General features: G+C 44.3%; 1 protein-coding gene and 1 long non-coding RNA gene across 2 annotated transcripts; one reads left to right on the top strand and one right to left on the bottom strand.

Moving 5' to 3' along the window:
* Window positions 1–335: 335 nt before the first annotated feature.
* phip (PHIP subunit of CUL4-Ring ligase complex) lies at window positions 336–21,406 on the bottom strand. The gene is made up of 40 exons (XM_019856487.1): window positions 21,304–21,406; window positions 21,114–21,172; window positions 20,997–21,026; window positions 20,802–20,861; window positions 17,761–17,911; window positions 17,515–17,613; window positions 16,823–16,983; window positions 15,366–15,587; window positions 15,008–15,108; window positions 14,414–14,484; window positions 14,194–14,294; window positions 13,937–13,977; window positions 13,680–13,778; window positions 13,243–13,399; window positions 12,153–12,287; window positions 11,147–11,275; window positions 10,853–11,078; window positions 10,214–10,384; window positions 9,830–10,013; window positions 9,603–9,705; window positions 9,405–9,542; window positions 8,710–8,807; window positions 8,261–8,468; window positions 8,054–8,164; window positions 7,841–7,948; window positions 7,365–7,489; window positions 7,202–7,284; window positions 7,019–7,130; window positions 6,782–6,843; window positions 6,556–6,711; window positions 6,201–6,321; window positions 5,998–6,123; window positions 5,722–5,797; window positions 5,591–5,650; window positions 5,166–5,318; window positions 4,642–4,794; window positions 4,207–4,421; window positions 3,914–4,140; window positions 3,490–3,639; window positions 336–3,276 (listed from the first exon to the last, which is right to left on the bottom strand). Exons 1-40 carry the CDS (start codon window positions 21,341–21,343, stop codon window positions 2,555–2,557), a joined length of 5,544 nt encoding a protein of 1,847 aa, XP_019712046.1. The 5' UTR covers window positions 21,344–21,406; the 3' UTR covers window positions 336–2,554.
* Window positions 21,145–23,596, top strand: LOC109507223 (uncharacterized). Its single transcript, XR_002166433.1, has 2 exons — window positions 21,145–21,175; window positions 21,307–23,596. It is a non-coding gene; the product is annotated as an uncharacterized LOC109507223 (long non-coding RNA).
* Window positions 23,597–25,176: the final 1,580 nt, after the last annotated feature.

Below are 25,176 nucleotides of genomic sequence, written 5' to 3'. Positions count from 1 at the left end.
CCATAGTTTGACCCAGGAAGAGATTATTTTCATTATTTCTGATAGAGTTGGGTGATGGATTGTGTATTAATTCAAATGTATTTCCTTTTAGCAGCTGCAGAGAGGAGCAACTTTACAAAAGCACAGGCAGTGCTGACAGCTTTGAACATGTTCAACCTCGACGTTAAAAAAAAAAAAAGTCTTCTAAATTTGACACACCACAAAGATGAGTACTGTATTGGTCACAACACTGCCCAATTAAAAAAAAAAATGACAATGAGACTTCAAGTTCACCCCCAAAACATAATCACCCAGCTCTACTTTACTACCAGGAAACAGAAAAATTGGACTTTTGGAGGTTCCACTGAATGTGCAATGTAATGTGTGACACTTTGGACCACAACATGCATTAAACAACATACTTTCAGGGCCAGTCAATCAAAATGTCAAAGTCACATTCACAGAGTACAAGTGTATCCAAAATATCAATTATCTGACACAGTACACAAATAATCCATGGTGTTAATGTTAAGAGAATGGAAGAGGAGGACGGACATTTTGTTTGATGAGAATCCAGCCTGGCCTGGTCCTGAAAGCTAAACGACCTCTTAAAAAGGTCCTGATAGGATTTATCAAGGCACACCAGCACAGACCACAAATATGACACTCTCCAATTTGACAGAATTTGCTTTAAAAGAATGTGGTGTGTGTGTGTGTGTGGTCACAACACTGAAAAAATACAGTAAAAAGCACATTGCGATGAAGCTGTGTGGGGATAAGTGCATGTGGCTATAGCGTTGGTTACATGATATAAGTCACATGATCTAATAAATACACAACTTTTGTTCGTGTCTCTCTCACAAACACATACATACGCATCAAAGACTTAAAAGGCACATACATTGCTAATGCAGTAGGACCTACACATGAGCTCTTATCGTCCATGTTGACACGCAACAAAACATAATAAAACCCTTCGGGACCAACAGTACAACATTTGGTATTTCAGCACACACATCCAATTTGTCCTTATCGAATAGAAAGAGTGTCTGTATGGTGTGTGTGTGTGTTTTATATATATATATAAAAAACACACACACACACACACACACACACTGTGTTCTTTTTCTAGAAAAGCAAAAATTCTCCAAATTTGGCCATGTTTTTTTTCCTTTCCAGTATGGCAGAAAAATCTTTCCAAAATTTTGGTTATGAAGTTTTTTTTTTTGTTTTTTTTAATGCAAGAATTTTTGAGAAAACCTAATTTTTGTTCCCCATTGGACAGGGACCCATACACATGATGGTGATGTTGTTGTCCACTGAAAAGCATACATCTCCAAAAGTTTTTCTGTGATTCATGAAAAACAATTACTCACAAAACGTTTTTGTGATTTAAAAAAAAAAAAAAGTCTTCTTGATATGAAACAAAAAAGTCGATGAATGACTTTTCTCCAATTATCATTCATACTGATAATATAATAGCAAAATGACAAGTGAAATATTGTAATTTCGTGGGGATTAAAAAGAAAATTGCAAATTGAAAATAGTCAAGAAAATTTTGTCATGATACAAGTTTTTCATTGGACGACAACACGCACACACACATACTATTTGCATCGCCACAAATTTCCTTTCACAAACAAAATAGAACCAAACAAATTTATGATTAAAATAATTTGTGGAAGGGGCTACAAATTTAAATCACCAACTTTGTAAATACTGTACCTAATTTTCACTGAACAGCAAACACTCATTTTTTTCTGAGCACTCACACATATTTCAATATTGTTGTTGTCCACTGTAAAGCAATGCATCACCAAAAGTTTTATTAGTATTGTTATAAAAAAAAAAAACAACAAATTTTTGGCAAAAAGGCTTCAGAAAAAAAAAGTGTGTATAATTTTTGGGCACAAACATATGAAGTGTCATGCTTTTCATTGGACAGCAACACGTAAGACTTCCAGCAGAGGGCGAAGCATCATGTACAAATGTTAGAAAAAGAAAAAAAGCAGTCAGGGGGATGTATAAAAATGTTCTGGGACAGGGGAAACGTTCTGGGCTCAAGTGGGCGTTTTTGACCCCCGCCCACCCACTGACGACAGTACAGTTCTGTAAAGCAAGCACTCCTCCAGCGGCTTTTCTTTCAAGTACGAAGACAAGGGAGAAAGTGTGGGGTCCAACATGGACCAATACTTGAGGAGGAGGAAGGAGGGCAGGGGGGCACAGCTTGGATTAGCAGCAGCTGGGCCAATGAGAGCGCGCGCACACGTGTGTGTGTGTGTGTGTGTGTGTGTGTGTGTAGCCCCTTGCACAGCATTTCCGCAAAATTGCTGCATGACAAAAAAACGGTTTTCATGATGAAAAATTTAAAATTTCAGTCTTCCTCTTGGAAGAGAGAAAAAAAGATCAGAATATGGTGGGAAAAATCCCCAAAAGAAAAATCGCTACTTTTGAGTCTTTTCAGAAAACGTTATTTTTATCCAAAGCTTTTTCAAGCCCACAGAAATCAGCAGGCTTTGTTGGGTAGTGTGAAAGGGGCTTGCGTGTGTGTGCGCGCACATATGTCTATGTCAGGCTACCAGCCAATCAGGTTGGCCTTGGCCTTCTCTGTCAGCTTGCGTACGCGTCCCTTGGAAGAGGTTCCGAAGGTGATGGAGGAGTCCTCAAAGAGCAGTTGCCTCTGCTCCTCCTCAGAGTCATCCTCGACATACCAGGCTGAGCGTCGCCCCTGGTTACGGGTGCGCATCGAGCCCACCGCCTCATCCTCGCCCTCCTCCTCATCTTCTTCCTCCTGGTGATCCGCCGCCCCGTCCCTCCGAGTGCCTCTTTGCGTCCGTGGCACGGACATAATGTCCTCGTGCGCTCTGCGGCTGCTCCTCCTCAGCGGCAAAGGCTCAGGTGTCTCCGAGGTGGTGGGAGGAGGTGGAGAAAGAGGAGGAGGAGTGGGGAGAGGTGGGGGCTGCGGTGTTACCTCCTCAGTTCTGAGGGACCGTGGCCGGCCCCTCTTTCTCGGCGTGCCAGAGTCTGACGTGACCGCTGCTGACGCGCCGCCCTCGTCGCCAGTGGATTGGTCAAGCTCATCATCAGGGGTGGGGCTGGCATGGTCTTCTTTGCTCCTCCTGCCTCGTTTCTTGCCCGGGGGTCGACCGCGCCTCCTGGAGGGGCTGGCCGGAGTCGCCGGGTCGGCCGGCGGGTCCACTCGGGATTTACGACCCCTCCTTCCCACTCCAGCCGTCATATGACCGCTGTGGCCATTCAGGAGGGCTGTGCTCTGGGAGGGGAGGCTTTCAGGAGACCCTGGGAGGGCAAGTGACACACAGAAAATCGAAATGTTTGGAGATGCTTTTCATTTGACAGCTGTCATAAAAAGACGTGATTCTATTTTCTTTGTATATAAAAAAAACAACAAGGTTTAAATGTGAAAACACTTATTTGGCTAAAATATTAAAAAAAACAAACAAACACATTTTGCTTTTCATTGGCATGTGATGGGACTCCCAAAGACATTACCTGATTCTCGTCTTACAGGTGTCCTTGGTTTCCGCCGAGTGCTTCCGGTCACGCCACCTTCTCCAGCCGAAGACGGCGTCGTTTTCTCAGCTGCTGCAGGCGGCGTGGAGGCAGAGACATAATTGTGCGTTCTCAGCGAGCGGGTCGACTCTAGAATGGAGAAAGAGTATTATCAACACACAAGTAAAGGTCATAGATGTCTTTGTATATTGTTTCCAAAAACATTGATTTAATAATAGCTGTCTGATTTTGTGTACAAAATTTAAAAAAAATAAGGAAAAAAAAATCTGTTATTGTGCTTTCAACCACCTCCATAAAATGTCACATGGTTAATATTTGTATATAAAATGAGATTTTACATTTTTTATTTTTTGGAATGTTATCAATAAACGCTTAAACAAAAACAACTGGTGTGTGATCTGACCTGTGGCGCTGCAAATGTTAGTAGACGCTGAGGAGGGCGGCGAGTGCGCAAAGTGTCTTGTGGCGCTGCGCGTGCGTCCCGCTGCTGGTGTGTCCATCTTCCCGTTAAGCAGCGGAGGCGTGTACTTTGGGGGGAGGTTCTGTCTCAAAGAGGGGGGCCGTGAGGGAGGTGGCGAAGGCTCACGCCTGCTGGTCACTCGGGACGAGACGCGCCTCTTCCTCTCTGGGCTACAAACAGAGAGTGGGTTGTATGACTTGTTTAAACTTCAGAATCACCAGATTTTGGAGTCATACCTGGAAGCCGCGCTGCTGGGGGGAGACTCGCTGCGGCGTCGTCTCTTCACGTTGTGCCGCGTGGGTCGCTGGTCGGGGGTGGAGTGTTGGGCATGGCGCTCGGCAGTCCGTCGGGTCAGCTTGTCCGTCAGGCCGTGGATGGCCTGGTAATCAGCAAGGATGGAGCTTATGTGCTCCTCGAAGAGTGCAGACAGTCTCAGACTCATGCTGTAGATCTGAACACACACACACACACACACACACACACACACACACACACACACACACACACACACACACACAAAACTTCAGTTACTGAATGCTGTAGTTCGGAAAGAATTTGGTCCATGAACAGAATACCCCCCCAAAAATCTTTCGACTGACTTTTCAAAGAAATATGCACAAACCCAAGTGTGTGTGTGTTTGTATGCATGTGCATGCGTGCGCTTCTCTCACCCTGGACTTCTTACTGGGCGTGTACGCTTTGGAGTTGCTGAAGATGAGGCGCACATCCTTGCAGAGCTGGATGGGCGTCTGGTACTTGCCTGTCGTCAGCGTGTTCAGGACAGTGCCAAAGTCCATTGGAGAGTCGACAATCTGGAGGTAATCCTGGCAGAGTAAAAGTGGATTAATTATGACTGAATAACCATACACACGATAGTTTAGACACTCGAGGAAGAATTGAACAGCTATGGCCCGCATGAAAGGAAAAAAAAACAAAAAGACACTGGCTGTCGTGTGCATGCTTCACCTACAGGGGGTGCTAGAATACCTAATGCAAGACTACAAAATCTCTGGCCATCTGGCCACAATCAAATCTAGTCATCATCCCTGATCTAGCCATCATTTGATACACAAACTGACCTGCATGGCACGTCATCACAAAATAAGGATAAACTTGAATATATCATGACATTGTACATGACTCTGCGATTGCCAGTCCGCCTCATAGTTCATCAAGCAAAGCACGTTGTTCGTACCGGATACTCCTGCAAGTCGACGGGTTCTCGGAAGGGCTCGGAGTCCTCGCACTGGAAGATGAGGTCCAGTAGCTCTTTGCAGCGTCCTCGCCACGCTTGAGGGTCGTACGAGGGTGGTCGCGTGCGCAGACGCTGCCGTGTTAGACGCCGCTCCTGCGAAGGACACCGTCATCATAAACAATTAGGGGGAAAAAAGTAACCCATTCAGACATGGAGATCAGCGGTTTTGAAAGTTTTCAATGATGAAGTACCGCCTCAGAAATACACACACACACACAATCTCAACAAGAATTGTACCCGAATGAATAAAAATCTGTTTTAAAATAGTGTAAATGTAATGTACTTACAAAAGACAGAAATATACCCAAGCCGCTTCTTCTAATATCTTTGACCGTATTTCACATTGTAAATGAATTTTATTTGACCTTGTGGTTTTGCGTGGAGGTTCCTGGCATACTGGTGTCCTCGTCTTCCTCATCCTCCTCCTTCGAGCAGAACAAACACATTAATCTTCGTCTACCAAATTTGTACTTCGTTCCTGTTTTGAGAAACGCACCTCGTCTTCAGAGTCCGAGAAGGTGGCCTTCTTCAGGGTTTTGTAGAGTGGCATTAGGTCTGTCACACTTTGGTCCCTGAGAATGGAAAAACAAATATTCGTTCAGTTTGCAGTGCATTTCATAATATATTTCATGCCACTTCTAATGGGCATTATGAAATAAAAGATAATTAAACACATAAAATAACCATCAAATAATTAAAGGTTTTATACATATATATTTTTACACATTAACCGCCATTGATTCATTTAAAAACTTGGGGACACCGTACTCACTTAATGAACTGCAGCATGAGGTCGGAGACAAACTTGGCCGTGGTGACGATGAAGGAGCCCGGCTCGTTAAACGTCTGCGCGTTGTGCTCCACGTAACGAACTTCCCACATCAGAGACGACAGTCGTCTGAAGCCAAAGTGCGCGCACATGCTATAATCCATTGCGCTTCATCCTATCACACGCGCGCAGTCGCATTCCGATACCTGTAAAAGCGGTTGACCAGCCTTTGGCGTATGGTGCTGAGATCTGTGACATAAGCCACCACCGTGCAGTAGGTGGGGTAGGCTTGAAGGTCCACCGGGAAAGCAAAAGGCGCCGCTATGTCTGAAAACAAACAAAATGGTTCGTGTTCAACTACCGTACACAATCTTGTGCATGCGACACACCTTCAGGCTCGATTTACACTGCATGAGTCATGTGACAACACCCAAAACGCAAGGAATTGGGAGTCTTCAGATCTGAATAGGGCCTTCTGGAAGCGGTGTTTTACATGACACAGCTACAATGAGGCAAGGTGGGACGATAATCAACGACGATGATGATGATAGGGTATCCTACCCAGGGTGCAGAGCTGGTCGATGGCACTGATGATCCGCTCGCACTCGTCGGCGCGCGTGCGGCAGCCCCATTCGCCGTCCAGCGGCACGTACAGGAGATCGCGATGCTCCTCTTCCGTGAGCGGAACACTGGTGCCCAATTCATCTGGGAAGGACGCTGAGGAAGAAAACAGACTTTGGAAAAATGCGACTTACAAGATGCTTGCTGTGTTGTTACAAGGACTCACCCTCATCAGGAATGAGCTCCATATCCCAGGGACTCATCTTCTCCGTGTCGCCATTATCCCAGCTGGAACCAAAGATGAAGTGTTAGCAACAAGTTTTTACAATGATTAGTTTAAAAATATATATTTTTTCCAGAATATATCTCATTCCATTGCCCCGTTTTCGGTCAGTTGCTGTTTATCTTACATCTGAGAATATAATGTCCTTTGAGCTCTGTACAACGTTTGTGTGATGTTTACCAGACATTGTAGCAGAGAAACAGGCTGTCTGGGTACTGCGGCTGGAACGGCTCGTGACTCTCGATGGTGCCGAACCACCAGGCGTCGTCGATCACAGAGCGAAACCTATCACCTGCGCACAGGAGATCACGGCTGAAATGCCACCGCTTCACGCTAACACATGCCGCTTCGTTGACACCTTACCAATACTCCACTGCCTCTTTCTGGCATTGTCAAACTGCTGCCGGAGCACCAGGAAGTCGATGACGTCCGGCATGTCGTGGTACCTGTGACAAAAAAGTAGCACATCATATGATTACTTTTTTTTTTGAATGGAGGAATTTGAGGTGCAGCTCGAGATCTTTACTTCATAGAGAAGGATCCTCCAGTCAGTTTGCCGGTCTCCGGGTCTAGGAAGGCCAACTTGAGGCAGCATAATGTGGGCAAGCCCACCTCATACTTAATCCCCACAATCTTCATCAGTTCCTGCTCCTGACCACACAAAAACGAAGACAGCAAAGACCTTGTTTAAATTATCTGATGAGTAAAATCAATAATTGATGTGACCTAAAAAGTAACCCCCTCTCCCCCGCATTTCAAAATAATACACAATCTGTGCGATTTGTTTCCCCGGGAGTTAAATGTTATGAATGCATGATCAAATTAACTGTCAAATATATTTCTTTTATTGAGCAAAGTGTTGTGAACATTGATCTGATTGCATGTTTCATAAACAATCTCTTGAACACAGCAATTGTTGCTTGCAAGGAATCCAACATAACCCAGTGAGATACGCTAGTATTAACAGTAATTTTTTGAGTTACTATTTTACTCAATTCTTACCCGTAGCTCCATCTTGTGCCAAGGTTGCTTCTTAGGGTTGATGCTGTAAATCTTTTTTTGTTTGGCCATCTCCACGTATGCCTCGTGGCCCTGACGGAAGTAGTACAACTGCAGGCACAAACGCAAACATTACCCAACATGACAAAAGAAGCTGTCGAACAAATACCTCACCTTCCATAAACATTACTTGGGGATCATCGAATGTTCACATACCTCGTCTCCCATCTGTGGAATATAAGGACATCTTCTGGGAAGCAGGTCCGTGATCCAGGAAGAGGGAAGCCACTCCTCCAAAGTTAGCCCTTGCTCCTGAAGCTCTGCCCTCTGTCAGACAACATCATTTGTTTTCTAACAAATCAAGATTCCTTTTTTCCTCCCCCCTCATGATGCGGAGCATGTTTTCCTTTTAAGATGACAAACCTTCCTTTTCTCTTTTGGGGTCTTTTTCTTTGGTAACGCGCCATCTTTGTCGGCTTTGTCCTTCTTGCGTTCTTTCTTGGGGTCACGCTTCTTGTCGCCGTCCTCTTCAGAGCTGCTGCTCTTCTTCTTCACCTTCACGCTTTTCTTGGGCGGCTCCAAGTTGATGCCCGCGTCGGCCGTCCAATCCGAGTAGTCGCTGGAGTAGTCGCTGTGCGGATAAGACAACAATGTCAGGATGCAGGCTGGTGTCTTCATGTGCATGTATGACAGTGCCTGCAGAGAGTCGCAATGATAAATGTCGCAAGCCTTGAAGTAGGGTTCATCCTTAGCATTACATTTGGACACATAGACCCGCTGAGCAATGTAGTTGTGGTACTAGGAGAAATGCAGAAAATCCCAGAATGGGAAGAAAGCGTGTAATTTTAAGGCCATATATCACCGAGCCATACCTCGAACTGCTGTGATCATCCGGCCATGGTTCTTTTTGCTCCTCTTCCTTCTCCTCCTCTGACGAGTGCCCATTGATGTGCCGCACCTCTGTCTCGCCCTGATAACCCAGACATATTTAGAGAGTTGACACAATCTGGATTCGCTCTGTTTGTTCGTCTTAATACATTGCAGAGTTTTGGGATCTGGACTCTGCGTCGAAAAATAGTCAAAACAAAGTGACTCGAACTGTGTCACACAATCAGGACATTCTGAATTTAGTTCCTTGTCAGAAACATTAAACATCGAGCAGCTGAGCACGTCCATTGAAAAGTGTGGAAACTATCAAATTAAGTACACCTGTAAAAGTTGTGGTGCATTTTACTGTTCATTCTGAAATTCCACCCAAAAGCCCTAACTTTTTGTGAGGAGTATAAGTCAAAAGGAGACTTATTTGACCTAAGAGGATCTCTTTGGATGCCTCCGTAGGTGCCACAGTTTTGGTTAGCAACAGATTTAAAACTCTTAAATTCTCATATGTGAACGACAAAAGTTGAACTAGGATGTTTTAAGATTGCTTCCCTTTTGTTGAAGGCGAAAAGTGGGTGTTTATTTGAGGGAGGCGGTTATTTGTCTTGGGTGGATGAAGCACTAGCTGACTAATTGGTACACGGCCTCTATTTAAGGAAATCTGCTTTGTTGCATAGACGCGCGCTACCTCTGAGTTGCTGTCATCATCGTCAGCCACCTCGGCACTCTGGCGGCTCGTCTCCTCCACGGCTGCCCGGGTCTGGTAACCATGGTTACCCTGACTCCGCCTCCCCTCATCAGACACGCTCTCTGAAGTTGGATGAACCTGCAAACCAGGAATTAGCAAAAGTGATGCCATCATGATTTGAAGACTTAAAAGTCTTACTCTGCTCTCCTTGGGCAGGGAGTGGATGGTGCGTCTCCGGCGTTCCGACTGGTAAATGTTGATCTCCTCCTCCCCTTTTGCCTCTCGCCAGTTCACCTGTTTCCTGCGTGACCAAAACAGACAGACTGTAAGCAAACAAAGGTATCCACGGTACAACAACGTGCGCAGTAAAACCCGCTGAGGCTAAATAAAGTATGTTGCTGTCGCTGTGTTGCGCTGTTTGTTACCTGACGGAAGCGTCTTCCAGCTCAGGCACCAGCACCCGGCGGCTCCACGCCACCAAGTCTCCCTCGGTGGCCATCTGGCTGCGCGGGGCGTTGCTGTGCATCTGCCGCACACCCTCGATCTGCCCGCTGCGACGGAGGCCCACGTTGGGTGGCGAGTGCACCTCTGTCGGAGAACTCACAGACCCTGAAGGATTTAAAAACAACCATTAATTTCTATATCTGATGGTTGTAAATGCGGTGTGTCAAGTTAAAGTTTTGGAGCAATATTACAATTGGTATGCAGATCCCTGAGTCCCTGGACTGAATGCTTCAGATTTTCCATGAAAACGTTAATAATACAGCAAATGGATTAAGCCTTAGCACTAATACACAAAGCATGAATACCTCTGCTGACTCGGGAGCTTGCGGTAAGAGCAGCAGCGGCACCAGGACCGGGAGCAGCAGGTGTCTCATTGGAGCCCAGCCTCTGGTCCTGTTCCTGTTGTAATCTCTGGATCATGGTATCCAGAGGACTGGAGCCATCCACCGCCTGCTCGCTGACCACTTGGTTTAAGCCTGGTTAACAAACAAACAAAAAAAAAAGAAACAAGAATGAATACACGGAATCTAACAGTGGAATTTGTTTCATTCGCCCTGTACCTTTTAATGATCTCTTAATTATGTGCAGTCAGTAAGTTGCTTCAAGTGGCTTGTTAACTGACATTCAAGTGCGGTTGTTCCTCTAAATGCATCTCGTTAAGCACATAAAAAGGGGGATAATGTTCTTGTCTTGGCGAATGACTCCGATCATATCTTTCAGTCTAACTGGACAGGCGTAGTCGTTGACAACCGTGACATATGTACCACCAGACAACACCTGAAAATTTGACATATTAGCCCTGAAATATGAAAATGGTCAGCGGGTTGGATTAAAAAACAAAGTGGGCCATGATTTGTCCAGCCCCTGCAGTAGACCTTTGGCACTGTTGTTATGACAACAAACCAACACAAAAAGCGTGTCAACGACGTTGCACTCGTTCGTACCCGAGGAGGTGACACCCATCTGCGGGATGAGCTGCTCGTCCCGGCAGCCCTCCCGGCCGGGCACCAGCCGCTGGTATCGGGGCGGATGGGGGTTGCCGTCCACGTCCACCAGGAAGGGGGGTGGCATGAGGTGAGGCGCCTGCTGGGTCTGCTCGTCCAGCACGTAGTTGTTGGCGTCGCGGATTAGCGGCCGGTAGTCGGTGTGGAAGAACATCTGGTCGGCGATCTTCGACATGGCAGATCAATGGAGTCAGGTGATGACGTCGTCATATGTGTGTGTATGCGTGACCTCACCTTGTCATACTTCCCGCTGGAGCCGAAGCCAAAGATCAGCAGGTGACCATGGGAGTCGGTGGCGGCAAAATGTTGCCCATCCGGGCTACACTTGCAGTCAAACAACGCCCCGTGCCCTTGACCTTCGATCTAGGACCAAGGAGGTGACACAAATACAACCATTCATTTTCTTTTATCCTAGAGATGGAGCCTATCCCAGGTGACTTTGGGCAAGAGGCATGGTAGACCGCCAATTGCAGGGCACATATAGACTAGGCTCCAGCTCACATCTACATGCCACCCTGTACAGATCGAGATCAAGTGCTTCAGAAAACGTGACGCTGTCAACATGTTTTGCGTTTACTTTTGGGTCCAGTGGCGTCTGGATTTACAGGTGACCCGACGAACAAATCTTTTGAGGTACGAACTGTTATTTGGCAGGGGGTAGTTTTTGCCTTGACTTTGAGAGTAAATATTCGAGACAGAAGCACTCTGTGGTAGCAGTGAACTAACGTGTGGAGGTTTTATAACACTCAGCAACTAATATTTGAACTCACGCAGGCAGGCAATAACAACGGCACTCATTATCCCTGCAAGGAATGACTAATAACGCAGCTTTCAAAGCAACGGGACCATCTTCGATTGTTGAAAACATGTTAGAAACATTTTTTCTTGTTTTTTGGAGGAGGCTGGAAAATTTTAATCACATTGCCATTCGTATACAAAGTGTTTTGAGTTACAAGCTTGGTCATGTAAATGAAATAAACTCATCTGAAGACACCACTGTACATCTTAAATTGGTTTACTTTTACTTGAGTAGATTTTTAGACACTTTCTTTCAATGTTTTACTGATCTTTGCATCAATTTCCGCCCAAAATGTGGAGGAGAATAGTTGCTGGAGCGGCTCTTTGTTGTGTATCCATTTATTCATGCAGTCCAGACGCCCGACTCAAAGTGAAACATCTGCATCACATGTGTGGAGGACAAACAAAAAGAAATGCAGATCTTTTTCCAGCGCCAGCTCACCATGTTGAAGTAGGATCGGATCTTGACGCCTCTGGCCAGGTCCCACACGATACAATTGCCGTCGTGCCCCGCCGAGAACAGGATTCGGGGATCGAAGGGGTGCGGCTCCAGTACAAACACCTCATCCTCGTGACCCTGTCCAAATGAACTGCCTGGATTGAGGTTAAACATTTCAACCACGCACCGCGTCCATGAAGGCGTTGTTCGCCCTGGAGCATTTTTTATTTATGTCGGTTACAATTTGACAGCACTTTATGTAAACGAACAGGGTTGACTGTGTACAGAGAGTTGTTAGGGCCCTGGGCAGAAGTGTAGGCGAGGTGTTTTGGGAAATCCAGGTCCCCGGAGCCAATTTGAACATGGCAACATAAAATTTGCATGTCGATCATGAATAGCCCCACAAAAAAGTTTGAAGAGGTAATTCCTGAAAAACACAGGAAGTATGACAATTTGGTTTGAAGCCACCATTTTAGGGTCAATATTCAATCGTCCTTCAAAAATTGATTACTTTTTTCAAATTCAGCCCCTGGAGCCAGTTTAATTTAGCAATGTGAAATTTGGTATGCATGTCTATCCTGACGAGACCCACATAAAGGCCTCAAAAAGCTAAGTGCTTAGACACAGAACGTCTCCTACTTTGCTTTGAAATGAATTCCGACGAGAGAGTTTTGCACATTTGCGACAAAATGTGAAGCTTGTAAGCTAAACAGATGGGTGACATTGTGTTAATATGGCAGGGCGGTGGTCAACTGGTTTGAGCATTGGCCTCACAGTGCAGAGAATTCAGTATGCATGTTCTCCCTGTGCCTGCGTGGGTTTTCTCCGGGTACTCCGATTTCCTCCCACATTCCAAAAATCATGCATGACAGGTTAATGAACAATCTAAATTGTCCCTAGGTGTGAGTATGAGCGCGGATGGTTGTTCGTCTAAGTGTGCCCTGCCATTGGCGGGCAACCAATTCAGGGTGTACCCCGCCTACTGCCAGGTGACAGCTGGGATAGGATCCAGCACGCCCCGTGGCCCTTGTGAGGTTAAGCGGATTAGAAAATGGATAGATTGTGTTAATGTACTTAAAATAGACATACGTACCATCAGGACGTGAACCAGGTTCCCAGTGATGGAATTCCAGACCTTCAGAGTCAGGTTGTTGGCTGCTGTTATCACCGTGCTGTCGTGGCGATCCCACGCCACCATGGTGACCTTTAGCTTGGTCACCTTGTCTTCTAGTGGTGGTGGGTTGTACTTCCTACAAGAAAAATCCCAGTGGAGATATTGAAAATCAATTATTCATCAGGCGAAGCTCGGAGGTAATTTGTTTGAAAGCAAAAAAAAAAAAAAAAGTAACCAAATGAACAGAATTCCATTTGTTTTGTTCTGCTGTTCCATTGCAGGTTTTTAACGGTTTGAAATTACCGTGAAATCTATGCCAATTTCCGTTAACTCATCTACGGAGTTTCGGCTGAATGATGCTTTGAGGGGCAAAAAAAAACAAAACAAACAGGGGGCACACTGAGTACTACATATACCCTGGTAATTTAGTCTGCATGTCCAGCAGGATGCTCCTCCAGCCTTGAGGCTGCAGCTGCCAGATGCGCGCCGTGCCGTCCCTGCTGCCACTCACAAACCTAAAAAAAAAACCCAAACACAAGAATAATCACAGACACACACAATAATTCAGCAGCCGAACTAACACAAAAACAGCTCCTCATATTTAACGATTAATGTTTATCCAGTTCATCTTCAGTATAACTCATTTGCTACAAAAGGAGACACACAAACTTACCGATCGCTGCAGTGTGAGAACTGGATGCTGTCAACTTTGTCCTAGTTGACAAAAAAAATAAATTTTAAAAATAGACCTAGTTTGTGTAGTACAGCTTCCCAAATCATGGTAGTTGCTCACATAGTGGGCTGTGCTCTCTGCGTTACAATTCTTTTTTACTACATCAACACATAATGAGTACTTCTTATATTTATAAATTTACATCGATGGGAACTGATACACATGCAAAACTTGAAACGTTCAATGGTTTGACTGACTGTATGTGACTCCAGTTCTGAGATCTTCTCCGGTTGTCCTGAGCCAAAGTAATACACTCTGATGATGTGATCCGTGCTTCCCGTTGCCAGAAACATCCCACCTGTGTGCAAACAAATCCTTTTTCTGTTTGAGTTGATATTTTGAAGTCACCTCATGGTGTAAAATGTTGAGACGGTGTCATTTGTAAACAATAGTTTGAGAATAAACAGCTGTATTCACCTGCGCTGAAGGAGGAGCACATCATCTGGACACCGGGTCTGGAACGTTCAGTGAACTTACTTGGCCTCTGACTGGATGCAAGGAAAAAGATGATGTCAGTACCAGCAATGACAAAGGAGGGAAAAGTGCCATGCTTGGATTTTTTTTTTTTTTGGTTGCTTTGTCTAGGACTCTGTGTACTTTTCTGTATTTTAACAGTGTAATAAGGGATTCTACTCTGTGAGAAGTGCAACATAAACACAATTTACTTTCTTGATACAGATACCCATGTAAATTCAAATATATATTCACTAAAAATAAGAAAAGAAAAAGGTAGGAAGGCGTTTGATATTTTTTTGACATTTCTTTTCTTGTGTTTTTAAACTTTATAAGGGGTCAATTTAACCTGCAACATAAGAGTGTTTTAATAAAAGCTGGTCCAGGAACAGATGAATTCATTTTAATCACATTCTTTCCTGGGGGGGGGAAAATGTCAAATTGCGCCCATGTTTGGAGATTCCGCTGTAGTGTCCAGTCCATATGTTCATAATAAAGTTATTTATGTACAATAAAGAAAATCTAAGTGCGCTCATTACACTGGCAGCTGTGTCTCACCCGAACTTGAGTGTGCGTGCGTCCCACTGCCAGAAACAGATGGTGCCGTCAGCACCCGTGGAGGACAGGTAGCGCTTGGAGCCGCAACACAGAGGAGAAAACTGCAAACGCAAGCAGTTTATAATAAGTTGAAATAATAACTTCCAGCATAACCGTGAACCCCCGTTTATCTAGGGGAATAAGTTAAAGACCCACTCACAATAGGCGAAAGTCTGCGACAGAGAGACAAAAGGCCACTCGCTTACGAGCAACATATAATGTGAAACGTCACAGACGGGCTAATAAAAATTTGCATAGCTATTCCTGTTATTACTGTTATGGACGCTGTACTCTCATACAGTCGAAGGAGACTTTTCACCTGAAGCGAAGTGATGGAGGCGGCGTGGCCCTCCAGCACAGCTAGCGGGGCACACGTCTGCAAGCACCACACGCGGATGGCCTTGTCGCAGGAGCCGGCGGCGATCATGGTGTTCTCGTAGCTCACCGCCATGTCGGAGATCTCGGCAGCGTGCCCACGCAACGTTGCCAGGAGACACCCGTTGTCCGTGCTCCATATCTTCACCAAGCAGTCATCGGAACCCTGAAGTCAAAGCCGGAGAAAGGAGTCCGCGCATCAGAATGACTTTAATGTTGGGCTGGTTGATATGACGTGCATTTCAAAGAAGCCACAATTATCCAGAGGAAAAATACCATTCAAAATACAAGGGTGGTAAAAGGTCATAAAGCGAGTATCTATAATTTTGGTGCCTTTTTCCCCCCCCAAACACTAGCAGCAGAGAAACAAAAAGAACCACAACACCACCAGGGTGCCAAATATTGAAACAGTAAAGATCTGTTTATTTAGTGCCCTCAACAGCTTTTGAAACTGCAATCACAACATTGGAGGTGGCAAAAAGTGGTACAAAACAGATGCGGTACTTCGGTACTATTTAAATGGAAGGTAGATTATCATTATTTTTTTAAAATTTGCATTCTATTACATTGCGATCTTGATTTGAATTCGATTAACTGCTTAGCCCGAATGCTGATCTTTTGGAATTGCCCAAATGATGTCACCTATCTCAAAAACGTGTATGTCAGTTCACTCGTACCTCAAGGCACCACTGCATTAAGCTTATCGTTAGAGAGCAACAATAGCTTACAGCTGCATTAATCGAACGGTCAAGGAAAAAATAATCAACATGTCCGTCACAAGGTAAATATGATTATGAAAAGAAACTGCAAACTGTAGGGGGGGGGTGAAGGAGACGGAGGATGAATGTTAATTCTGGCATTTATCCAGCAAGTGCCTCAGAGGAAACACTCTCACTCTCCAGTTGTGAGGAGGAAAAGCGGGAAAAAAAAAGAAAGGGGGAGGGGGGGGGCGCGTTGAGAAACGGAACAAAGGAGGGGCCGCAACGGGAGAAGAAAAAGACGGCGAAGCGAGCCCAGGAAATGTACAAACGCAAAGAGACATAACGGAGGAGTCAATGTAGTACTCGTGCATGCACCCCTGACCACCCCCCCCTTCCTCCTCCGCAGCCATTTTTAGACATTTTAGGGCATGAAAGCTGCAAATGGGAGCAGGTAGCATTAAATAAAGCTCAAATAAAGTCAGACAATCAGAAGACAACACAAGGGGCAGGGGGTGCACAATGACATTGACACACGAGCACACACACACGCACACACACAAAAGTTGCATCTTTTGACGATGGACTCAACCTACCAGAAGAGACACACCTCTCATTTTTAAAGTACTAATGTATTTGGACATCCTAAACAATTTTAACAATGGGACCGTAAATACTCAAGGCTACATAAGCTCACACTTACGGTGAATATGCGTCGTCCAGTCCTGTCGAAGGTAACGCAGTAGACTGAGGAAAGGTGTCCCAAAATTCTCTTATGCATCTTCATGTGCTGATACACTGCGGTGGGCACCAGCTGGCGCAGGCGGTAAGAACCGTTCAGGCGCCGGCCGTGGCTGGTCTCCACTGACACGAGTAAAAAGATGCACAATGTGAGAATGCTGGAACCAAACAAAAAAAGCCCTACCCATAGCAGCTTCCAAAGCCTGCTTAAGCAAATTGTTTACACTCAAAACATGGTGGCAAACATATGGGTGCTAGTTTACTCAAGAGGCACTGTTTAGTCTGTTTAGTCAAAATGTATGTGTATTTACAGTTTCAAATAATACGCATCCATCTGTTTTTACGATCTAAGCCGGCGGCCATTTTGCCACTTGCCCTCGACTAAAACTGACATCACAGTGCCAAAGGCCTCAGGCAACGACCGTCGCGGCTCACCTGTTTTTTTTTTTTATAGGTTTGCTCATGTGACGTTTGCACTGTGATGTCATTTTTAGTCGACAGCAAGTGGCAAAACAGCCCTACCGACATGTATAAACCCGGCCATTTTTTGCTTCGTAATTCATATTCCACAAAAGTAATATTAATCAAAATGCCGGGTTTAGACTGCTAAAACGTTCTTGTTTTGAATGGAACAAAATCACAAGTGTTATTTACCGATGTTGGCCGGGCTCCCATAGATGATAGGAGGCTCTGGTGGTCGTCCGCAGTGGAGCGCCGCCAGCGCCGAACCCTTCCACACCACATGCTTACAACCTGGGCGACACAAAAACAGATCAGACCTCATGTGCGCTTACGTATAAAAAGCCATTTCCATACACATCCTTAACGCTAAATATCAAATTAACACTCAAACAAGCTTCCCATAAGTGTGCTTGGTCTGAGATATGTGCGTCGGCTCACTTTTGCTGGTCCGGAGGAGATTCTGTCGGCCGGCCCCCAGCAGGCTAGTGAGTCCCGGCACACTGGCTGGGACATCGCGCTCCAGCAGAGGACACACCCTGGAGCACACGTGCAGCAGGTGCTCAGGACTGATGTGGCGGTACAGCTTCACCTATATGGTCATACAGATACACCATCAGATGGGCAAGTTCATCAAAACACTCAGCAACATTCATCAATCAGCTGCATTTGCACATAAAAATGATTCAAAAAAACATTTTTGAAGATAGAGATACGGGATGGAGCAATAAATAAAAGCTGAAGAAGAAATTAAGGTTCAAGCTTCTTGATTCACATTTTATCTAAAACAAACTATTCAGTGCCAGTGAGATAAAAACAAAAAAAAAGTAATGTCATCAAGTACGAAAATGAAACATAGTCCAAACATTTCAAGGAATTTCAGGGATGTGTGGGAACATGACAATTCTTCAAAAGGGGAGAAATAAGGAACATAATATCATATTACATGGAACAAAGTCATTCTGCATCAAAAACAATAATTCATCAAATGTGTAACTTGTATTGCATCCAAAGCTAGAATTAACCATAAATCAAAAGGGGATTACATTTGATTGTGTGTGTAATGAATAAATGAACTAATGTGAGTTACATTTACATTACTTCAAAAAATTTATTTTTCCTAAACCTCACAGAGTATTTGCACTGCTTTTGCAATAGGGTGGCATTGTATGTGTTTCGCAAGGATTCAGTATATTTTATTTTGAAATTCACAGATTTGGGTTGTATTACAGGGACTGTCAATGACCACACATGACATGTTCACACATTCAAATACTGACATGCAACACACGGACACACAGACACACGGACACACACACACACTATCCATTCTCTTATCAGTGCATTAGCAGCCTGAGAAAGAAACACACACACACACACACACACACACACACACACACACACACACACACACACAATTAATGGCCACCCATAATTACATCCAACATTACTGCTGGTACAAGAAACGTGATTAGCATACCACAATCCACACATACACGCGCACAGATATTAACAATGTTCTCTGCACATAATCGCCCCCTGTACATAACTGCAAAAGAAGTCGTCTTCATAACTGTCATTGTCCACACGGCACATGAAAGCACAAGCACCGAAAAACCAAACATTCTCAAGATGGCTCGTCATTCACTGAAAAAATTGACATCAACATGTGCAGCTGTACAACCCCTTCTCATGTAATAATACAAAAATATCGGCCTTTGATTTAATTAATGCATCTTAACTCATTACTCCTAATTAATAATGCTAATTAATTCCTATCTCCATCCTTGCAGTGTAAAACGCACAACGCACTTGGGAAGCACAGCAACAACAAAATAGTATTAAGCTAATTAATAATACAAAGGTGACATCACGGAAATATTTTTTTTCTTAAAAATTAATAGCATTTACAAGATTTAAGAAAATAATTAGAGGCAGTCTTTGATTGACAAGCGGTGGGAGGGGCATGCAGAGAGAGCGAAAGTGAGGGAAAGGGGGGAGAAGGAGAGCGGGAGAGACTACGTGTACTCACGCTGAAATATATTTTGTAATTCCATAAACATGAGAATTTCACGTACTCTAATTCCCCATTTATAAATATATAACATCCACGTGAGTGGAATGCAAATATTCAAGTAAGAAAAATCACCCCAAATGCATATTAATAGTTTACAATAACCGATTAAATCAGATAATCCGATTAATAGCAAACTATGTACATTGCACACGTATAGCCCATTGGTGTCGTCAACCACATGGGGTTTAGAGTACTCTCTCCATTTTACAAAACACCATAAAGGCTTACTTATGCGCTTTTTAATTGGCATAATATGAGCATTAATTAAGTTCAATATTTGAACACATGTAGATGGATGACACTAATTTATCTATGAGGATTTGGGGACCTGAGAGTGGCGGTCCGAGTCCTGCTGTGTGAACAAATTAAAAGACGACAACGAGGAGACATTCGCCTGCTTTTAAACTACTGTCGAGGTACCCTTGAGCAAGGCACTAATACCACCAATAGGTGACGTCAGCTTGAAAGGTTGCGGCTTCCCTCTGACATCTCTCCTTGCCTGCCTGCATGTGTGTGATCCGACTCCGCCGTGTGGTGTGCAACAGCGGTGAGAGTCCAATTTACCCCTAGAGGGATTCTATTGAGAATTAATACATTAAAAAAATAAGAGGTCAACGTTACCTCTCATCTCCATGTCCAAAGTAAAGCCTCCAGCGGAAAAAAAGTGTATCCAACAACACCTCTCTGCGTTTATTCCTTCCTTCTGAGTGGCAGCTGCTAATCCGTATTCAATGCAGATATGAAATGATTTGTTTCAAAAAAAAAAAAAAAAAAAGTCAAAAAAACCCTTTTTGGGCAGAAGAGGAGTTTTGTTTCAGTGTATGGAAGGTCAACGTTACCTCTCATCTCCATGTCCAAAGTAAAGCCTCCAGCGGAAAAAAAGTGTATCCAACAACACCTCTCTGCGTTTATTCCTTCCTTCTGAGTGGCAGCTGCTAATCCGTATTCAATGCAGATATGAAATGATTTGTTTCAAAAAAAAAAAAAAAAAAGAGTCAAATAATCCAGTTTGGAGCAGAAGAGGAGTTTTGTTTCAGTGTATGGAGCAAGCTAGAACTGAGCGAGAGTGAGAGACGGTGCTCCAGTCCAATCCAGCCTGCCTGCCTGCCTGCCCGCTTGCCTGCCTGCACCCACAACACTCGTGACGTAGCAACAATTCCACGAGCGTTCAAACTCCACTTTCCCCTTTTCCCTTGCGTGGGACACCACTTGGGTGATGATGCCAGGTCCTGACTGACCTAAAAAGCCTCATCTTACCTCGATTATTTTTATTTAAAAAAAACAAACAAACAAAATACAGGTTTTAAAGTGTTTTGCTGTTCGCATGGGGAAAAATGCGGGAAATTCAATTCGTAAAGTTGCCGTGTTGAAACTTTCTCTCTGCAAAAGAGAGAAGCTCCCTTACCAAATTGTCATACGTCCCGGGGTGTTCCTGCCCGGTCCAGTCCAACCTCCTGGGAAGCAGCTACACACGAAGCAACACACGAAACATCGTTAAGTGTGATCATCATTAAAAGTGTTGTTTTTAAAACATGTCTTCGAGAAGTGAAGCAAAAAGAGGCAACGTTGCAGCGCCCGCGCATCTCTCCACTCCACGTACCTCCTTATCCTCCACCTCCCTGATCAGCGTCTGAAAATGGATTAAAAAAAGACAACATGACGCCTCATGGCCGCCTTGATGTGTTCCAAATGAGTCCCCAAATTCTCAAACACCAACCTCGGCTGCTTCTTGGCATGGTCCGGCTTCGAGAAAGCGGGCGATTAGGAAGTAGAGCTCTGGTGTGGGTCGGAGGGGAGAGAGAAGAAGCACGGGGGAGCTGCGTTACAAGAGGGCTACCGATCGCGGGGAGGGAGAAGGGGGGACATATACGACAACCTCGGCCCGCTCCACGAGCTCCGCTACTCACCAGAAGTCAACTGCGCGATGTGTGGCCTGTCTGAAGCCATGTTTTCGGCGTGCTTCGGCGGGGGCAGCGCCGGAGCCGGGCCGCTGGGTGTCGGTGGCTGCCCTGTAGCTGTCACTGTTTATCCACCAGGAAGAGGCTGCCTCCATTCAGGCGCTCGAAAACAGGCCCGGCTCGGTTCAGCTCACAGTGCTCCTCCGCGCGGTGACGATTCTAGAGCCCCGCGGTGGGTTTGGTCGCCAAACACCGTCGTAAATACCTGGGGACGCAAACCACGAGCAGACGCGTGTTTGTATGAGGGGGAAAATATTGATTTTAATGGTCGAGTTTTAATCTTACGTAGTTGTTTTTATCCAGATCCCCCTCCCCCTTCAAAGGGGAAAACGCGAGCCCTCGGCGGAGGGATATCAGAGGTGTGTTTCACGCATAGGCTACTGTGGAGGGGAGCTTGTAATGGCAACCTACTTCAGGAAGAGAGAATTTGTTCGTTACTGAAAGTGGTCGATACCTAACATCGAGACGACGTTTGACTCGTTAATAAGTAACGCTTGAGTATGAATCGAGCTGCGGATGGACACTTAAAATTTTTAGACGTAAAACATGGCTGCCGAATCTGCGCGAGAAGGCTAGCTAATCCCTAAAAGCCAACTTGACGTCGACGTTTGTTTGCTTAAGTGTTCGCTTCGTTTTGGTGTTACTCGAACAAAATGTTTCGCTAACACACACTCGCCCTCCCCTGAAAGCCTGCTCGGCGCGGAAGAAGTCCATCTCTTTATCGCCGCCTGACACTAAAATGGGGGAAGGGTTGTTATTGGCGGCAGAGGGGGCAACAACATAGCCTGATGAAGGAAAATCTCGTGAGTTAGTGGAACAGCACGGAAACATTGGAGTAACATTATGGTAATTATCACGAATCCACCGAAGGGACACTTAACTCCTGGTTATCCTAAAGCAGCTTCAATTCATTAAGTGCATCAATACACAAATTAACAGTTGCCAGTATGTCTCATAGCTACCATTCAGTGTACATAATCACAGTAAGATTCACCGACAGCCTTGCTGAAGGGCACGTCAGCATCCCCCCCATCATGTTCCATGCGTTGTAGGTCTTGACCCTGGAAGATCCCCAAGCTAAAGCCAAGAACATTTGACAGTAAAATGAAAAGTCATCAAAATGCAAAGTTTGGTTGGAAAAGCCACTTGAACCTGAGTACAAGGCAGAAAGAATTTGGAAAATCGACCTAAGTGTTAAAAACGACACAACTTCAATATTTCTCAACATTCTCCTTGATTCTTTCAATTTGTCTCCTAATCAGGGAACCCCCTTCTCCGATTAGATTACAAGTGTCAGTTTAAATACATGTAGGTTCAAGAGTCACATTTATTTGTGTGAAAAGAAACGGGAGCACCCACCTGAATTCATTTTCAGTGTTTGACAAATGAACACGTCTGAAAATACCAACCTACAAATAAAGTGAAGCACCTTTATGAAAATGCCGAGACTTTGCATTTGGCCGGGGCAGTTACAGTGAAAATGATGACTCAGTCATCCCGGCAACCTCAAGCACAGAGGCCACCAACCTTTTTGAAGCCGAGAGCGACTTCCTGGGTACTGATTAATGCAAAGGGCTATGGGGTTCAATACACACTTATGAAATAACAAATTTGCCCAAATTGCCTTTAATAGCCTTACTGTTATATTAATAATGAATTCATTGATGCAGAGACACTGATCATGTTAATTCTCAGTAGTTAGGAAATGGATGAATATCAATATGTAACACTTCATCTCTACAAATCTCTGCCAATGTTCACATTTTCAAATGATCACTTCGACGACATTCCTCAGAAATCACAACGGCCCATTACTCATTCAATCTTTTTAGAACAGACTCACAGGCTACTTAAGTGGTCTTTGGGGCTTACCTGTCGGGCATCACCTTGGTGAACTCTGCTCGAGACACTGAAATCAGAAACATCCCAAATTGCAAGTAACAGTTGATCAAAATGATCGGTCAAACAAAAGAATTAGCTATCCCAGAAACTTATGAGCAAAAAGACGAGAAAAGAGATTTGTGCAGAAAAGGAAGTGGTGTGCCCATCCATTGTTTTTGAACAATATGCAATTCAATGCTACAAGGAAAATAAAACACTAAAAGTGTCAATAAAAGAAGTTGTGCTCAAAGGAAATTGGGCATCAAAGATAGTGATGAAAAGTATTAACTAAAAACACTGTTAGTGGCATTATTTTCTTCTGTTTCCATGTGTATGTTGACCTATAAACTGAACAACTCAATTAAAAAAAAGGAAGCATTTTCTTGGAGGAAGTAAAAAATGAACAACTGAGATAAAATTGGCCACCCTCTTATAACTGGGGCTATTTTCAGAATCAATTCAAATGTGTGAGGGTCTGATGAAACCAAGATTCAACTGGAACTGAAGTGTGAGCATAAGAAATTCAAATGTTGACAGGTCTGGGCTGACTCCGGTTTAACATGAATTTGAATGTGACTGGTTGACTACAAACAAGTGAGCTCAAGTCCTCTTTACTTTTTTGACTGGTATTTTGCTCAACTGTTCAGTTACATCACCAGTTTCTTGTGCTTTAGTTAGCATGGATCTGAGTTTAGTTTCACTGACATCATTTTATGTTTTGGGGGACAGGGGGGGTTTCCGGGATGACTGATTTGTCCTTTTCACTGTAGTTGTCCCTCAGGGAATTACTAAGATCAGACACCTTGAAAATTATGTATAAATGAACACAATAGCAGTTAGGAGATCAGGCCAAAATACATGTGCATACATTTTTTTTTTACTGATACCGTGTTTAAAATCTTCCCTGATATGAATAACTTAGTCCCTAGGTCTGTTTTAGAAATTAAATGTGCCCATGGAGTACAAAAATTTGCCTACCCCGTATATGAATGTTACCAAACTTGTGCTGTGTGTTGCTAACAGTGGTGACCTTTGTAGCCACAGGGAGGCAGTCTCTCCTTTTTTGGCGCACTGTCATGTGTTGCCAATGACAGCTATTGATGAATCCATGATCACGAGTTAACAAAACGGTGCTCAAGTTTCACAGACATCCACAAAGAAAGAATCATGCCGATTCCTGCGACTCAAAGTGTGTTCCATCGCTTAGCAACTGACTAACAAAGAGTGCAAAATTCGCCAGAAATCATCCATCAGCATGGAATGATTCTTGATGGGGGACTACCTTGTGCTTCTGAGACTGTGGCCATTATGAATGCTCTCTGGTTCACTCATACTTGTTGCTGCTCTCCCTGTTTTTTTTTTTCTGCTCGTAAGACTCAGACCTCAATCAATCGTGGTCTCAACCGCAGTTGACTTCATCTCTCTCTCATTAGAAAGCCTACGAGAGGCCTACCTATCGTGCACGGGCATGAGTTCCATAGGCTCCGCCGATTGCTGACCTTTCACTTGCTGATGCAGCACTTTTTAGTATTTGTCTGTGCAACGTGGCGTCACACAAAATATGTACAACTACACGTACACATGCAGGTGTGCAGGGCCCCAGTGCTTGAAAATGCCCTCAAAAAGCCACTCTAGAATGCACACAACGGCACACTGGCGTCTCCCAGTACATTTACAATCAAAATGTTTAAGTGGAAGATAATGAATTCAATGAAAACAGAATCCATTAGATCAAATCAATAATTAACTGTTTGCCAGTGCGAAATTCTAAGGAACAAATCTTACATAAGTTTTGAAACAAAAGGGGGCTGACTGCTTTTTCTTGGGAAGTGAGAGAAATTGCAGCTCCCTTTCTGGTGTACTCTTGTCGGTGTTTTGAGGCGCTGAAAAGGATTAATGACCTTTCTTTTCATGTCAATAAGGAACCTTGATTTGAGATAC

This window comes from Hippocampus comes, unplaced genomic scaffold, assembly GCF_001891065.2.
Source record: "Hippocampus comes isolate QL1 unplaced genomic scaffold, H_comes_QL1_v1.1 scaffold526, whole genome shotgun sequence".
Lineage (NCBI taxonomy): Eukaryota > Metazoa > Chordata > Actinopteri > Syngnathiformes > Syngnathidae > Hippocampus > Hippocampus comes.
The sequence above is the reverse complement of the archived record's forward strand: the minus strand, read 5'-3'. Positions and strand labels throughout refer to the sequence as shown.